The following is an 18,479-nucleotide window of genomic DNA, read 5'->3' as shown; positions in this document are numbered from 1 at the left end:
TTTATCGTCTGGCTCTACAAAAAGTTAAGCAAACTTGCTACATTTTAATCCTGGTTAAATATGTATTTTTTCGTAAATCTCTGAAAAAAGTTCATTTTGTTACACTAGTACTGTATATGTATTTTGGAGATGATCTGCCAAGATAGTGACAGCTCAGGCAAAGAAAATCTGGTGTATAGCAATGTTGGTAAGAATGTTTTCACGACAGAGGATGCAAGGACATTAATTATTTAGTAAGATATTTGTTGAGGCAGACTACTTTCTATTTCAAGTTAACTGTTCTCTGTTGTAATATCATTCGACTTTGGCTTCGTCACGTTTAATTGTTATTTTGTTTTATGAGAAAATCGACAGCCATATACAAAGATTTGTTTTATATATCCTTTATTATTATACATCACATATTAAATTATATGTAAAAAACCCTCTATCCAGTTGCACAGTCACTTGAGGTGAGTTCCTTACTTTCTAAATAGAAGTGTTGAAATTACTAAAGATTGCTGCTTCACAGTTGCATAAATCATCAAGTTATCAAAAATTGTTAAATTCAAAATATATATACATATAAATGATATCGTTGAAAGACATTATTATTATACAAAGGGGTTATTGCCACGCCATTGTTTAAATATGTTATTGATTAGAGTACGGTCTATGAAATCGACATGTAAAATACTTGTTGAGACATATATTAAGTGAATTTACACGTGAACGGTGGCGTTGGAAAGATTTCCAAAGAGATGTTTAATATTTTTATGCGTGTTGTGTAGCATAAACACATTACAGCTACCGTACTGGTAAAATTCTTAACCAAGAGTATTTTCCTGCTTTGCCCAAAATGTAGCGTGTTCCTCAATGCCACATAGGAGCGTTGATAGGACAACGAATGTCACCATTTTATTTGAAACCGGGTGCATCACAAATTACTCTACCATTTCGACTTTTAATTTTATTTATTTATTTCCAAATCAGTGACATCACGACCCTTTCTAGAAATAATAATATCTGTATGATTTGGGTCGTTTTTAAACATTCATACTGAACCTTAAATATCAGGTGCATTCAGTGGGCAGATTTGTCGTTTTCATTAATTGTTTCAGACCAAAAACGATGTTTTTAATAGAATCACACCCCCAAATAAAAATTGTGAAAAGGGTGTTTAGTCGTTCTTATGTGCCTTCCACTGTGGTGAAGGATATCTGCCCTTTCTTCCTCCCACTGGGTTTCAATATAATTGTACACGTATACATTTGTTGTTCCTTATCCATACGAAACCCCGCGACAGCATGCTGATTCATGCACGCTAGTAAAATGTTGAAGACCCTGTTGAATAGTACAACTTAGGATTTCTCTTTGCACTGTTGTCAAGTGAACAGCGTAAATATAAGCAGTTTACTTGTCATGTAATGTTACTGATGACAACATTTGTGTTGTAAAAACTTAAAATAAACAAAACCTGCAAATATAGAGAAATATCTTAATGTATCATTTCGACGGTAAAGTATTAACATTTATCGTTTGCCCAAATCCGTTTTCTAGTACTGGCGGAATGTAAATACAAATCACAGAATCTAATATTGGAGAAAAGTGAAGTATCTAAGATACCCCCCCCTCCCCCCCCCCCCCGATTTTCTCCAAAGGAATACATTAGTACCCATCGTGCCATAATATCAGCTACACTAGTGGGATTTCAAATACAAAGTAAACGATCCTACACGTATCTCTAATCTTCCAAGTAGAGACGTGTATGTTTGCACTATATCAGACTGGACATTTCTTCATGTCAAAAACCACAATTTGTCAAATTCGATTTTCAACCGTGGTTTAATGATGGCATGAACAAATGATCGTCCAAACTTATTTTTGAATCACACTGGACGTTCTTGATAAGGGCGTTTGATAAGGCCTGTACACCTTAAATCAAACGTATTTTTATATTGAGATATTCTATTTTTTCCTAAATGGTTTACTGCCTAACTATTTCTGATTGTCTTGTTATTCCAATTATTGTTTATACTGATGAGTCTCAAAGAGTCTCACAGTTTGCCATGTTGATGTTCGCAACACGTTAGGCTTATCCAACTTGTTACGTGAACTTTAATTGGAAATGAAATAAAAAAAAAGAACTACTGAAAAGTCACGATGCGATCCTAGAATCGAAGTTATATCAACAGAACAACATTTGTATACACGATTTGAGTAAGAACAGCTTTTAAAGTTCTGATTGAAAATCTATAAACACAAGTGGGTAAATTAAATTCGAAGTTTCTCAAACGCTAAATGTTGTGTTCTGGTTGTGTAAAGTGCATTTTTTTTACTCCACAAATTCTGGGTATCCGTTGTAATCGTTAGTTACACCTATATTGTGGTGTCGTAGAAAGTCTCTTCTGGCGATAATTTGGGCCTGGGTCCGAGCTCTGTATCTCAGAGGTAGTTTGGACCTTAACACATGTTCTCGTTCCAACTCCGAAAGACGTCGTAATTTTGGGAAATATCCCTTTGCTGCAGCTCTGGAACTTTCATAAGTACTAACACACCACTGTCGAATTCTGTCCTCTAACGTGGTAATTTCAGTTTCGTTAACTTCTAATACATTATCAACGTCTTCTTCGTCATCAGTTCTACTATCGCCGTATGCAGAATCAAAAGTCTGTGTTGTGCTTGCATATGACATTGCAGTTTGACTGCGGTATGGGCTGTTACTCCGTTTAACCCACGGCTTGCTGGACATGTTCTCAGAAGCGGCCTTGGGGGCGCGCTGTACTGGTTGTTGTGGCAAGATCGACGCAGCGGTAGTTTGGGTATTTGTCAACACATTAGGGTTAAAATTGGCTTCCTTAGCAGCAGCAGGATTCAATGTTATGGTGCCTGTCCGGAGAGTTGCAGTTGCATCTAATGCACCTGTTTGCAGTGCTTCTTCCAAAACTTTATGGTCCAAAGTGTGCAAATTGGTGTTCATATTTGATGCAGCATGAGCAGTGAGCGCTTTGATCAATTGTTGAGCTTTAACCCTTCTCTCCCGTTGGCGGCGCCGTAGAAAGTCTCTCTGTTTCTTTCTTTCGGTGAGGGAACTAAGGTAAGCTGTGTCCATGAGCAAAGGAACTGTTTCCATTTCAGCTTTCTTCTTTATTTGCTTCCTCGATGGCGGGGTGTTCATTTCTTTGAACTTGTCCACTAGCGTTTCCAAAAGAGGCACCTATGAGAAAAATATCATACAATAAATGAACAAAAATTTTAATTGATAATTGTTTGCTTTTTGACTAGTTCAATGGTCAACAGGAGACAACATCATGCCAGCTAGATATATAGCGCCCTCAACAGTCGATACTGTAATATCATTTTGACGACCTTTCTGTCTCATCAATAAATCTCTGTCACGGGGAACCAAAGTCTATTTACAATCATATCGATCCGTATCACAAAATGCTCTAAGTGTCAGGTGAGTACATATTTTGACACTGACAGTATCATACCAAAAAAATGTCGCCTCGTTGACGCCAAAGGGGCTCCCATCTATTACGTGGTCAGTACGAGTTCATTGATTAACAAGCCCGTACTAGCTTACGTTGGTATGTGTTTGACTCCCTTAACGACCCTTGAATTACTGCCGAAGCCTGCAATTGACCTTACGTGTACTCCAGTTTATTATAATGTTCTATTGTAATTTATAAAATTATGCAGTGATCAAGCCATATTTTTGTAGGCAACACAGTGAACTACATGAAATACATGGAGATAACAAAAACTGGTGTCACGTCTTTACCTGGATGTGAGTTTTAGAACTTACGCGTATTATGTGTCCCTATATTGACCAGACGACACTTTTCGGTTCAGCTTAGTCATTAGCACTGGATTTATATCCTGAGGGGTCTACAGTGCTGTTGTCATATAAAGCCTATAAAATACCTACTAGCCTCTCTGCAACTAAACAACGCTTGAGCCGCGACTGCGTGGTATCAACTAATGACTTGGCTCAACAACGTCATCCAAATCCACAGTCCGTGCCAAACCGTGACTATATCATATCAAATATACTTGAATAATATCCTTGAATTTAATCTTTTACCCTATCATTTGCATTCGGGGCCCTAGCAATATTACATGTATATACATATAACATGAAGTAACGGGTAGCTTCAGACCAGTAAATAAAGGTATTTTGTATTCGTAAACTTTGGGTTCTGGCGAGTCATTTCATGATTTCACATCACATAATTTTCACTCTATTGCCAAGAAACATGAAATTGAAATTCCGTTTCACTTTTATTGCTCTTTCACTGATACACCGTGGGTCTTATCAGACATGAATATTTATTAGATGCACACTGAATATTCATGACTAAGAGCTTATTTCCTTTAGTAAATAGTCATTAGCTTACTAAAAGCCTTTTATGCTATATGATCAGAACAGCCTCGTCTTTCTATGAGACATTTCATCACGAAGGTGATCATACGATGTAGTCTTACCTGTCCTTCTTTGATCATATTCAGTCTCTCTAGTCGTGATCTTAGTTTGGTTTCTATGTTCTTCTTCATATTCTCTAATGTAGTTGGGTTCTTTTTTATAATAAGCCGCTCGAAGTTATTCAGATTCAGTTCAAAAACGTCTGTTGATTCCATACTTGTCACGGTTTGCATATAGGTACCCATCTTAAGTAGTGATTCGACATCACCTAAAGAGCAGCAAACATAATATAATCAAAGACTGTTGATGAAATATGGCGTAAATTCACAAAATGTAACACGGCATTGTTGAAGAGTATTACTGTTAATCTTGAACAGAAAGACTGTGTAGTCTATCTTAGATCGTTGGATACGACAATCTTAGTTTTTTTTTCTACACACACACAAAGAGTTTCCAAGTCAGACACTCGTTACAACAAAAAACCTATAGCCTGAAACTAGGGTGTTGTCTGATTCGAGAGTATCTTTACCAACGTTGCTACATTTTATTGTCTAAACTCTGTCAAAAATCTTACTGACATTGCTACATTTATTGCTACAATGTAACAGTGATACATGTTAAGACGATTATGATTGAACTATATGCCGCACTGTTTAAGGTCACGTGGTTTTCATAGTATTTGTTTAACGTATTGAAATGAAATTTGAATGTTATTTTAAGCCCCCACGTCATATGTGACATATAACTGGTAGTCCAATCAGACAGTAACCTTGAATGAGGAACGAAATGTAAACACAGATATCTGTAAATATATCTCAGAGCCTGGACAGTAATGATAGATTTACATCATACCTTCGTTCCCTGTTCAATCTTGTGTTTCTTGTAAAAAATTGCCAATGAACGCTTTCGACTGTTGATCTACAACTTATGACATGCCTCTTGCTAGCCATAACGGATCATTTCATTGGTTACAATAACACATGTATCAATAGATTGTTCTTACCAATCATTTCATTGGATCCAACAACACATATATCAACAGATTTATTGTTGAGTTGTCGTTCTGCAGCAACATAGCCTTCTCGTCTCCGGGCGATGTCTGGTCCACTCTTCCGTATTTCTGGCGCTTTACTATTCTTCAGACTTAGTTCTGTTTTGTCTTTTCTATAAACGAAATGAAATCACACAGGATGAGTTGATCTCCTGTGTGTACTGAGAAATGTATGTTCCTATCCTGTATTTATTTTCAACATAGCTCTATTTCTCCCTCTTATGTTATCAAATATAAATGTCGTTTCTGCCGCCTGTCTGTCTGTCTGTCTGTCTGTCTGTCTGTCTGTCTGTCTGTCTGTCTGTCTGTCTGTCTGTCCGTCCGTCCGTCCGTCCGTCCGTCCGTCCGTCCGTCCGTCCGTCCGTCCGTCCGTCCGTCTGTCTGTCTGTCTGTCTGTCTGTGTCTGTCTGTCTGTCTGTCCATCCGTCCGTCTGTCTGTCTTTCTGCTTGATTACCTATTCACCTTTGGTGTTATCGAATACTAGTATTCTTTTATCTGGCTGTATGCTTGGTCATACCAATATAGCTAGATAGCTATATAAACCTAGACACTGGCAGTCACGCACGCAACATACAGACTAGGCACGCACATACAGACACACACAAACGTACGTACACATTCATGTACATCCACACATATGCGCGCACACACTTACACACTTACACACTTACACACGCCGATTTTTTAGAGTACACAACTCAATGATCATAAGGCCTAAAAAAAATGTGTGACTCCGATTACGCCCAATTTTAGAATAGGTGGGGTAGGTAGATTTTTTTCTTCACCCCCCCCCCCCCCATTTTTTCATGTGTGAGTGTCTAGTTCAGGTAGTTATGTTTTCCGTTGTTTTCCATAAGGATTCTGTATTCTTGGTTTTTTCCCATCGGTTTTATATTGTTGATGTCAGTTTCCGCATCCACTATTTCTCGCGAGACTTCCCATTTTCGCGATTTTATTTGGAATGTGTAAAAAAAGCGTTTAGGGTCGACTATGAAAAACTAGGTGAGGTCGGGTAACCCGGAACCAAACAATTCTATTAGGCCTAAACGAACATGTTTAAACCCGTTCACTGATTTACCTATATTACACTCATAATGTCATGTTTTTGTTTTACAACGCTGCGTTTAAACAGAAAGACAGCACACAAAGACCTTGGATTTTAACAAAAACGTAGAGAGGTTACAAACAAATATCCATACTGTGTTCATAGCTATTTGGTGGCGTATGAATATTGAATTCATAAACTACAATTTTAACAAACATCGACTGTACCGCGTACCATGGCACATACTCTGACCGATTAACTAATGATAAGACGCAATTCGTGTCAATAATAAGTTGTATAGGGCATGATACTGCCTTCAACGCATCCACGCTAACAAATAAACAAAGCCATTTCAACTTGGCACGTTCATAGCAACACCCACAGTTTACAGCTCTTTTCTCCCATTGCGGGGTAGATAGATATCATTAGAGAGATAGCGAGATAGGGAGGTAGGAATAGATCTTTGAATATATATTTAGATCTATATTAGACAGACAGACGGACAGACATGCAGATAGATACACAAATAAGTAGGCAGACAGACAGACAGACGGACAGACAGACAGGCAGACAGAGACAGGTGGATTGATGGATAAATCATAGACCCTCCACCACCATAGGTGGAGGGTCTATGAATAAATGAAAAGAAAATTTGTTGTTTTTTCAAAATCTATAATCGTGACTGTGTCGAATAATACATTACTCACCTCAACTCAGCATAGACAGAATCTTTCTGTGGAAACATATCTGGATATTGTTGTTTGCTGAGGGCGGGCTCCATTGATACCATTGCCTGTCCCTTGGCAATGAACACAATGCCTCGAAGTTTTTCACCCTGTCGTACAATGGGATGATTGTAACGTACCTGGACCTTACGTAAGCTCATCGCAATCAGATTACGAAACTTAGGATTCCATTTCCTAAAAATAAAACCAAGTTAGAGATATTTTTATGTTGTTTCGTTTTGCTCTTCCATATTCATGATATAATATAACAACATATACGTATTGTATTGCTTCATGGTTCCGAATAGTTAAATTTGTAGGTACCATATTTATTCCATATTTATGGCGGCGTGTTCGCTTTGAGCACATGATTAAACTCATCTTTTTTATTCCTGATAGGCGATAATCAGGGGAGTATAAATCTATAACCATATGCCATTGTCTGACTGCTCACGTGCGCAAAACCACGTCACGCTATCTGTACCTGAAATTCCTATAAAAAGTGTCGTCTAGCTTTGATAACTCGTCACTATGTCTATCGATGGTAATTTTACGACATAATCTCCGGGTACCGTAAAAAGGCCATTTTGGTGTTGTAAATCATCGTGTACATACCATAAATAGAATTTACTATAAAATGCTGGAATTCTTTCCTGCTGATTTTTTTCTATTTAGCAGGTTTCCAAGACAACATGTTAATGTCAAACCACATCATCTGTCATTACAAAAGACGTTATTTCTTGTGTCAAGGTGATGGATACTTTCGCTATTAGTATTAACGTGATTGTCGGTTGTAGCCACCAAGGCAACGACAGACGTACGTATGAAAACGACTAACGTCTTTGTAGGCAAATTGATTCTTGGTGGTTTCCATTATATTAAATTGAAAATGATGACCTTTTGTACTCTGTTAATGGTTAATACACGACTCAGTTGGTTCGCTAATTCGATGTCATAAATCCTAAAAGCTCAGCTCTTAATTCGAACCTTTAAGACTCACTTGAAAAGAGGAAAATTATTGATGAAGTCGTGTTTAGCTCTGAACTCGGCTTCTTGGGCTGCTTTCAGACTCCGTGAGTAGAGATCTCGATTGATGACGATAAGATCACATTCAGTGTCTCCGATGATAGAAGCCGTTCGGACACAGTTTTTCTGAATGAGTGCGATTTCTCCGAAGCTTTTACCGGAACCTGAATATTGAATTCAAAAAATAAAATAAAAAATAAACACTCTGGTGAAAGATACGGTGCATGAAAGTAGACGCATGCACAGACATTTTACATGATATTTATTATCATAAATATATACAGCATTATTTATACAATGAATTATGGAGAACCAGCTGTAGGCCTTTGCTACATCTAGACTTCATTCATACACATTCACATGTTTTCATGTTTGGTTTCAAACGAGACCAGATTGCCCCATTCACCATACCTGACACACGTGAACTCCTCCCCACCAGAAGAAATTTCTATATCAACTAAACCCATGATGTTTGAGATATAACCTTAATTTTGATGTTAATTGATTACTTAGAACCACACATCTGTATAAATTTTCAAAGAAAATATCCCAAACAATTGAAATGACTTTATCATGATATATATACGATGAGAAAATGGTCAAGGTTATTTTACAGTCGACTTTATGCAGTCTGAAATTAAATTAAATTAGATTACTGTGTCGTTTATTTAATTCCAGGCCTCTCTACTATTTCCCGTCATCAATATTTCGTTTTATATTCATTGTTTAGGGCAGGTATAAGAAAGGCAACGCAAAATGCTTTTGATAACCTCAAGAAAGTCATCTATCTTCACACAAGAGGCAAATTAGTCGCTGAATATAGTAAATTGAGTGAAATTGAAGTAAAATGCAATTTTGGTGCCCTGGGAGTAGATTTCATTTAATACAAAATGAACAATTACACACAGGATCTCATGTATACTGTTTTTATAGATAGCACCATTAGTTTTTTATGCTTAAAGCATAATGTTGAATCATTTTAGTGTCCATTTAGCCATCAAAACATCCCAAGACTAATTACTGCAAATAACACAGTCCATTTACTATTTTTAACTGTCAATCTAAGTTAAAGTAAACTGAATGATACAATTTTGGAATTACCATGAAAACAGAACTAGTGCATTAGAAGTGAAATATCTGACTGTTCATGGATACAGATTTACATGTGCTATATCATAGGAACAATATAATGGCCAAGTGAGATTGAATGACCTACCAACTATTACGAACCGATCCACCCACCCACCCACCCACCCACCAAAACCAACCCGACCACCCACCCACAAACCAACCAACCAACTAATCAACCAATCAACCAATCAATCAGTCAGTCAGTCAGTCAGCTAATTGACATACAATGACTACATTACGTTTGATTGACATACAAAAATAATAATAAAATAATATTTATACAAAAGAGCGCCTAATCTCTGCAAGGATTTGATTGACATACATTGTCTTTGTTATCATAAATAACATTACATTTGATTGACATACATTTACTTCATTACATTTGATTGACAGAGTGACGCCATTACTATACAATAAATACATTACATTTGATTGGCACACAATGACGTCATTACATTCAGTTGACATACAGTGAATACATACCTAATTGTACGATATGCTGACCGAACGGACTACGGTCAAGTCTTTTGTCATCTCTCTTCTTTTCTTTCGGCAGGTTGGAAGTCAAATCTTTTGGAGCTTCCTCTTCCTCCTCTTCTTCTATTTCCTCTTCAGAGGAGGAAGATGTTGACGAGGCAGCAGCTGGTCTGACGGGAGTTTTCGGTTTCTCTGGTTCCACTTTCTCTTTCTCTACCGTTCCTCTCTCTACACGGACTACCGACGGTTGCCTGGTTTCAGCGGATGTTTTCCGACTGTGATATCCACCGGATTCTCTGGAGGTCTTTCTACTTTTCTCGTTAGATATCCTCCTCTGCCTTTCTTCGCTTCTCTTTCTAGCCTTTTTCTCCTCCGATATTTTCCTGCTTTTTTCCTCGCTTTTCTTTCTTTTAGCAGCCTTGGCGACTTCCTGGTCCTCGAGTTGAGCATTAATGTATACGGAAACGGCTCCATTGAGAAGAATGTAGAAACTAGAGGAAATTATTACATGTTAAACAACAACATTGTATAAATTGAATTGAGGCCATGTAACGAGTTTGTGAGTATGTGGTACGTCTAGAAGATGGACTAAATAACAAGATTATTAACATTTTACAAGCATCTCACTCATTTCATGGAGCTCTGTGTATGTATGTATGTATGTATGTATGTATGTATGTATGTATGTATGTATGTATGTATGTATGTATGTATGTATGTATAATAATAATAATAATAATAATAATAATAATAATGTTGGTTTCTTATATGTATGTATGTATGTATGTATGTATGTATGTATGTATGTATGTATGTGTGTGTGTGTGTGTGAGTGTGTGTGTGTGTGTCACGGTGTGTGTGTCACGGTGTGGAAGTTGTTATTGTATTTCCTAATTCACGAGGGAATCTAACATGTGTACATTTCATTTATTACTCTTTCAAGCTAATATATATGGAAGTCACGTGATTATGAAATCTGTCATGTCCACTGAAGTGTAAAATCAAAGGTACAATTCGAAATGACATGAAAGAAAACCAGTACCATTTCAATAAAACCTAAGTACGTGACTTGAACGTACAAATAACAGCCTGAGACAAGGTTCACGTAATATAACACGTTTCCCTTTTACACATTACTTAATGTATCGATTACATATATCAATTGTGAAAATGATACAATATTGTATTAGCTAGCTCCTTAACTTACCTATCTCCTCGTTCGCCTTGTCCAATAATAACAGTATCTTGTGGAGTTTTTCTAAATTCACAGTTTCTAATAATATCAATGACCACATCTGAAGGGTAATGGAAATAGAATTGTAAAACATACAATGTAAATGTATGAGAGAAACTAAGAGTTGTTCCCTGGAGTATACTGACTGTAAGTCTACATATTTTTGAGCTAAATAAAACCTTGAGTACAGATCGATACGCATTATCCACATATTGCATTTAAGTGTAACCCTATGTCGAGTTGACTTCAAACGGTCAAACAATGTTTGCATGCTCATTTTGACGTACATCTAGACAGCTTTCCGCGTTACTTTGCAGACGTTGCTACTTCAATATTCTTGGAGGCCATATCATTAATCACAAAGTTTAACTCGGTACAAAATTGGATTATTTCAATGAAATGTGTCAATACAGAAAACTTGTTCTATGGACTTTTAAAAAAAAATTAAGCCTGATAAAAAAATTATGTGGATTACGCTCAATATTAGAATAGGTGGGGTAGGTAGATTTTTTTATTTTATCTGTTTATATTTTTTCTGTGTTACTGTTAGTGTCTAGTTCAGGTTTTCCATTGTTTTCCAAATGGTCTCTGTGTTGTTTATTTCTTCAGTTTTATTTCGTCTTATTAAGTTGATGTCAGTTTCCGCATCCACTATTTCTCATGAGACTTCACAGTTTTTGCGATTTTATTATTTTTTTCTCGAATACGTACAAAGAAGTTTAGGGTCGGCAGTGAAAAGCTAGGTGGGGTCAGGTAACCGGAACCAAACAATTATTTTTTTAGGCCTAAATAAGAGCAGCCATCACAGCTGACTTTTTAAAATGCCAATTATATTATCTTCAGAGGTTGTTGCTAGTCATTATAAAGGCAGTATAGATTACATTGTTATTTTAGTCTCTCTACATTGTAAGGTCTATGAATATTACAATTCAACTTTTATTGAGTTGTAAAATACACAGTCAATATCAATTACACCATTAGTTTCCATTTCCAATTATGAATGGCAGATTTAATACAGTATTTGTAGCCTACTGTTGGCCAGTATGCTAATTTATGAAATTGTACCTCGATATAATCAGTTTGATAATGACCAACGTCAAGCCTAAATTACGATTTAATAGAGTTCTTACCGATACTCTAAAAATGTGGCAAATTAGTAACGATTGATTGACCTTGATCGATTACTTGTTCGGTGGACGTGATTTAAGTCTATACACAGCAGCAGCGTAGTCTGAATGAAAAATCATTATCACAACATGCCTGGATTGACATGTCTATATTTCAGCTTCAGTTGCACCATTACGCACTTCCTTAACTTGTCGATTGCATGAAAACTCCAAAACAGTTTCAATACAAATATAATGTAATTGGCTGATATAGATTGGATTATTTGTATGAATAGTCAGCAGCACTTACATGTAATACGATGAAATACACTTCGAATTGGAATATGCTCTTTCAATAGGTCCCGGTAGTTTGCACAGAATTGAAATGTTTATACAGTCATGTAAACGATTTAGAAGTTTTGACATTCTGACATTATCATAGAAAAACCTAGTAGAAGGTAATGTCCAAGAATTGACCTCCTTTTTTGTCTATTAGGTTATTTAAACTTTGCATGTGATACGTATAAGCTTGTGTTTCACTTCATTTTCAGTGCAGGATCTTGATGTAGAAAAGAAGAAATCACTAGGAGAATACAATGGTTGTTTTAGTCATGAGAGAATTTTAATGATATGAATTGTCCAGAAGTTTGTCTTGGGTATCTAAAATCACACGTGATATAACATTTTAATCATTCAACATGGCAATGTTGTTGTTTTATTGTACTGTTGTCTATATTTATCATGTTATACCATTTATAGCCTACTTGAGTATTGCAATTATTTGGCGCCAATGCACAAAACGTAATCTGCCGGTCGGTGATTACAAAGTTAGATTGCTATGGCGATTGGTTTTGTTATTAGCTATACAATTATATTAACTGTCTTCTAACCATCTCTCACGGTCAGACTAAGCAGATAAGTATGGTTAACCTTTGATCGAACCATTTTACACGGGGAATGGAGGAGTCGATGAACAATGCTGGACGTACCTGATCAACATGAAAGTAAATTGTCGCTATAAAGGTAGAGACCGACCTATCAGAGACATTATTTTAGTCTTACTGTTAGCTTTAAACATGACCTTTATAATTTAATGAAATACTCAAACATAAAAGTCGTTTACAAAGCGTTGGGGTTTACCCGTGACAAATTTATCTTCATTACTAATTTTAATATTTGTGAAGACTTTCCCACTTTCTAAACTGTGAGTCTATCTTACGATTTATAACAGGGTCTTGAAATTAATGCGAAGTTTACGGAAAACGTCTGACTAATTCAAAAGAAATACTTATTTGAGAAATTTAATCTGATGCTACATCCAATAACAATTGCACTGACCATACTGACAGTTAGTACCGTTAAGATCAGAAGTCGATATTGATGTCTGTATGTATTGATACAATGTTTGTCTAAAATCTACCTACACGTCTGTGTTGTATTGTATAATACAAGGAGAAAGTCGACAATAGTTGTATTTTGCCAACACTTTGTAAATACGTCATGTATGTGAAGCATCCTATAGAAAATCACCAATTGGACTTCAAAGGCTGATACTAGTAACAAATACTTAATTGGTTCTTCTTGTGTCCCACCATACAGACAGTTGAATAAACGGCGTCAAATCGTACTTATTGCAAGTACGTCAAAGAATCTTAACGTATAGGAAATGAATTGTTGTGGGTATCTCTTACATCGATGTTTAGTGTTACTCAAAGAATGGTTTAGTTTTTAATGGGTATATAAGTATTTCGACAAGTGTTGGATCAGTGTATAAATGTCGTATAGAGTATGTGAGTTACTGTGAGTCTTCAGTAGCAAATTTTGTATCAGACAAAATTAATACATGAAAGGCCGACATAGTCCGATTTAATAGCTAAACAGCTTGTTGCATATACAGAGGCCACATCAACGATTGAAGTAATCAATGTCAACAACAGAGACAGACAGACAGACAGACAGACAGACAGACGGACAGACATACAGAGACTGACAGACAGACAGACAGACAGACAGACAGACAGACGGACAGGCTGGTAGGCAGAAAGACAGACAGACAAGTGGAGTGATGCATCTTGTCATGTGATCAATCTTTGATGTTGTCATGTGCTATTCGTGTTCGAATCCTGAAACCCGGAATAAGAAAGTGTGGAATTATCTTCATGTTAAGTTACATTATGAGAGATATACTATTTGTACAAAGCAGCTTCACGACGGCTTAAATAGACGGTTTTCTTGTATATACATGTACATTGATCTAAAAAGATATACACGATACAGATTCCACACTAAAATGACCACCTGTTGACAATTCCTGGTATCTAAATCCTCCCCCCCCCCACTATTTTTTTTTAGCGACGGGACATTTCATAAACTCACCCGATACTCAGCCCGAGGACCAACACTCCCGCTATTTCAAATATCGTACACCGGAAGATGGCACACGATAATTCGTGATAATGCGAATGTTAACTAATACATTTATAGTCATTGTTTCATCAGCCACTGGTCACACATTTTAATGACATCAGTTATAACACAATGGACACACAGATTTTCTTGTAATACGAAATAGAGTGTTATTACTTTTATTTCTGAAAGTCTCTTAAATAATGCTATATTGTCATGACAACAAAAATAAATGTCTATTAAAGCTTTTACAACCATGATTAGAGACATATTACCAGTCTTATTAACTTGTGTTTCAAACATTTGAAAACGTGTTTAATTACATCAGTGATTGACGGGTAGTGTCAGCATTGATAAAAAGAAGGTTAGTGCTATCTCATCGGGTGTTCGCTTTATTCGTTCTCATTTTCTTTCAAGCATGGCAGGTGACTTTCATCACCTTAACGACACTGTTATTGATTTCCTTCAATCAAAGATAAAACATCGATTAAGATCCATAAAATCACAATGACGTTTTTTTACAGCGGGTGTTCTGATTCATGGAGGCTTATTTGACTTTAAGGTGAAATCACCATCGATAAACTAGAGGATTAACATTCCTTCGAACATAAAAGGAGTGCTACTTGAGAAGTGCTTGCAAAAAATGTCGTATATAATCTCACCGTAAACGAAAAATTCGACTAGCAAGAGGTCCATTTTGTCCAGGTTTTCTTCAAATATTTGAATATGAATGACTATCAAGTTCAAAACTAAACCCACTTTAGGTACTAAAAGGTCGAACGTACGCTATTCCGACATGTTTTCGTTGTCTAAGTTTATATTTCTGTATTGCATATTTTTTTTTTACATAAAAATAATGCTGTTAGTTTTTATATAGCTCTTTTCCACAAGATGCTCAAAGCACTTTACAATTATTACCATGGCACGGCTCTATAACGGCACAACGGCCGTTTATACTTCCTCGACTCGACATTCTAAGTTCAAATAATATTAATGTCATCAGATACCAAGAATTGGCTGTCGTAATCACCTTTTAGTTTGAATTTTTCTAGACATTAAGACGACAGGCTGCAATACAAGCTTACGATACCATCTATGTTATCGCTATTGATGAAAAGAAACAAATGAAGTTGGACTCATGCACTTCGACTCCTATATACATAAGACGCAAGGCAACTCAATTAAAGCTAAGATGTGTCTATATAGAAGTACACTTATTACTTACTTCGTACTCATGCTAACAATTGTAACAAAGCTACTGTTCTAAAAAAAGGATTCGATAATATCAACTTTATTAATCGAATTGTAACACAATGGGAACTGAAATGTTCTACTATGTATAATTCCGACTTAAAGGGTAACCGTTGTGTCCAGTCCTTTCATTCCCATACGGAAATGGTGACACATTTCTAATTGTGAAGTACGCTTGGGCTCATGGGGAAAATACTATTAATAGACAGACTTTTTGATGAAGAAAATGTATCAGTAAACACCACACTGCGAAATCTTAACAAAAGAGTGATCCACACAGATTGGAAATGACGTGGTTCATAGAAGTGGTTTCTACTATATATTCGTATGATATATCCATCATTGCCGTTAGCACCGTCAACAGTATTTGGTATTCGTATCACGTTTTATTCTTCCTGGCTATTATTAATCTTTTGGCTTTCTGAAAGCCACTTCTTAATCTCTATAGTTGTAAGAAGTGAGTCAACATACTCACTAAAAATATGAGTTATGTGGGTAAACACTGCGACGTGTTCTCTCTTAGAGAAACCCAATAACCCTGGAGCACTAACCGTGATTTCACAATTCAAAATGATGATCGTCATCGACATGGATGCAACACCAGAGACGTTGAGTAAATACTACGGACGTTTGAAATAAAGTGTTGAAACAAATCGATAATTTTAACGAATTACTGAGATTTCAGATACGGTGATGTATTGCTAGGAAACATGTCAACCAATTAGAACGGTGGTTGTTTTTCTAATCATCGAATTAACACTATATTATACGACATTTATAAATGTACTGTCAGCTGTCAAACGAGCCACGTTACATTGAATGCTATTCATAGTAGACTACCTGGTGTTACATCACCTCAGTCAATTACACATTTTAATTGTCTGTTCGAACCGTAATTTTGAAGGCCAAAAATTCTCTTAAGATTGATCATTTTTCTGATTGGAAACCATAATGCTACTTTGATCGTACTTAATTGCTGATGTTTTAAAGTTTAAAGTTTATAGTTTAATTATTTTCTTAAGCACCTTTTCTATTTACATGTATTAGTATTCGAAAGTGCATACGTACGTACGCTGTACATACACTAGATTTAAAAGCATGTCAAAATAATCAAACAAACAGAGCTAAAAATAACAAACTGGTTACAATAACTACAAAAAGGCCAAAATAATCAACCATTTGAAATCCATGATTTTGATACAAAACTAATCCATATAAATATTGCTTGTGATCTCGTCCAAAATAAATAAGAAATTCGAAGAAAAGCCACTGAAAACGTCTGTTTGTTTTACTTGCTATATTTGGCGGGAAACACTCGATTCTGAACCGTTAAATTATTCCCGTCTTTTCATTCACACAGACGATTGATGACTCACTTAGACCCTTAATGACGTATAAACACTTGTTGACCATGCAGAACAAATCATTCTAGTTATGACACACCTGTTCAACTCAGCATCGAAAATGCTCCTATAAATTATAATACATCACACTTTAGAGAATTTATAGACCTTGTTAGAAGAACAAGTGTAAGAAAAAGTAACTATATGTAAACACAAAATAAAGCTCAATGCAACTCATTTCGAGTGTACCGATTCAAAGTACAAAATTAATATGTCTGAATTTCGATGGGCTGATATCAAGTTGTGTACTGAAAATGTCAGGACAGTTCGACGGGTCACTTGACGTAAATGAATAGAGAGAGGTTTGGTCAAAAAAGATCTTGTGGTGTTAACCATAACGTCTTGATTGACAGTCAATACGATTGTCCTTTTAATAGAAGAACAATGTCCCGTATAATGAAAATCTGTCGTCTACAACAATATGTCTTGTTGTGGCTGGAACGACATGATTGTCAAGTTGTATTAAAATAATCACACACTAAGACGGAAAACACACTAAAATTATAACACCATATTTCTACTAATCCTCTTCAGGGGGTATTTGTTTGTTGTGACATGGGCGCGCCTGCACGGGTTTCAATAGATATATAATAATACAAGGTAAAAACCTGTCCACAGATATTGTGCTGTTTTCCTTTCAAACGCTTCTTATAATCAGACTTGGGGAGCTCCTAGTTAGAGTTTAATTGTATAACATTGAATACATTTCAAACCTTGCAATTATCCCTCCTGACACTTTGTGGATCGCCACAACAAGCCACTGAACTCAGAGTATGTATTGCCATGGCGACGTTCCTTAAACTAACAAATATTTTAATCCTATCGTTTCTCGACATGGTTCAGGGTTATCCCCCGAACAATGGCCCACAACTGAACGCACGGATCACTCTGGACTTCAAGATACCATCGGAGTGTAACTAAGTTTTCATGTTGAATTTTAATGAATCGAAGGTGGTGCCTCTTGGGGGAAACTTTTCTTCGTTACTATCTATAGATTTGACATACACCAATTAAGTCAACCAATGGTGCTATATTTAAGCATCGTGATTGGTAAATCGGATTGACACCAAAGCAAATCAGATCACATTGTTGGTCACTATGTTTCTCATCGACGAATATGAAAAAAAAAATCTTGAAGAGAATACAAATTCTAACTTTCCTAACTTTCCTAACTTGCTGTTTATTTTGTGACATGACTTCAGAGAATATCATTTGCCA

General features: G+C 36.2%; 1 protein-coding gene across 3 annotated transcripts in view; it reads right to left on the bottom strand.

Annotated features, from left to right (window-relative positions):
* Positions 1 to 363: 363 nt before the first annotated feature.
* Positions 364 to 18,479, bottom strand: part of LOC144437232 (uncharacterized) — a 30,118-nt gene continuing 12,002 nt past the window's right edge. For all 3 annotated transcript variants that reach the window (XM_078126147.1, XM_078126144.1, XM_078126138.1), the window contains exons 3-9: positions 11,069 to 11,156; positions 9,868 to 10,352; positions 8,228 to 8,417; positions 7,210 to 7,422; positions 5,409 to 5,569; positions 4,468 to 4,673; positions 364 to 3,196 (exon numbers count right to left, since the gene is read on the bottom strand). In XM_078126147.1, coding sequence (XP_077982273.1) covers positions 2,315 to 3,196; positions 4,468 to 4,673; positions 5,409 to 5,569; positions 7,210 to 7,422; positions 8,228 to 8,417; positions 9,868 to 10,352; positions 11,069 to 11,156 — 2,225 coding nt within the window. In that variant the 3' untranslated portion in view covers positions 364 to 2,314. The remainder of the gene's footprint in view (positions 3,197 to 4,467; positions 4,674 to 5,408; positions 5,570 to 7,209; positions 7,423 to 8,227; positions 8,418 to 9,867; positions 10,353 to 11,068; positions 11,157 to 18,479) is intronic.

This window comes from Glandiceps talaboti, chromosome 1 (genome assembly GCF_964340395.1).
Source record: "Glandiceps talaboti chromosome 1, keGlaTala1.1, whole genome shotgun sequence".
NCBI lineage: Eukaryota > Metazoa > Hemichordata > Enteropneusta > Spengelidae > Glandiceps > Glandiceps talaboti.
The sequence above is the reverse complement of the archived record's forward strand: the minus strand, read 5'-3'. Positions and strand labels throughout refer to the sequence as shown.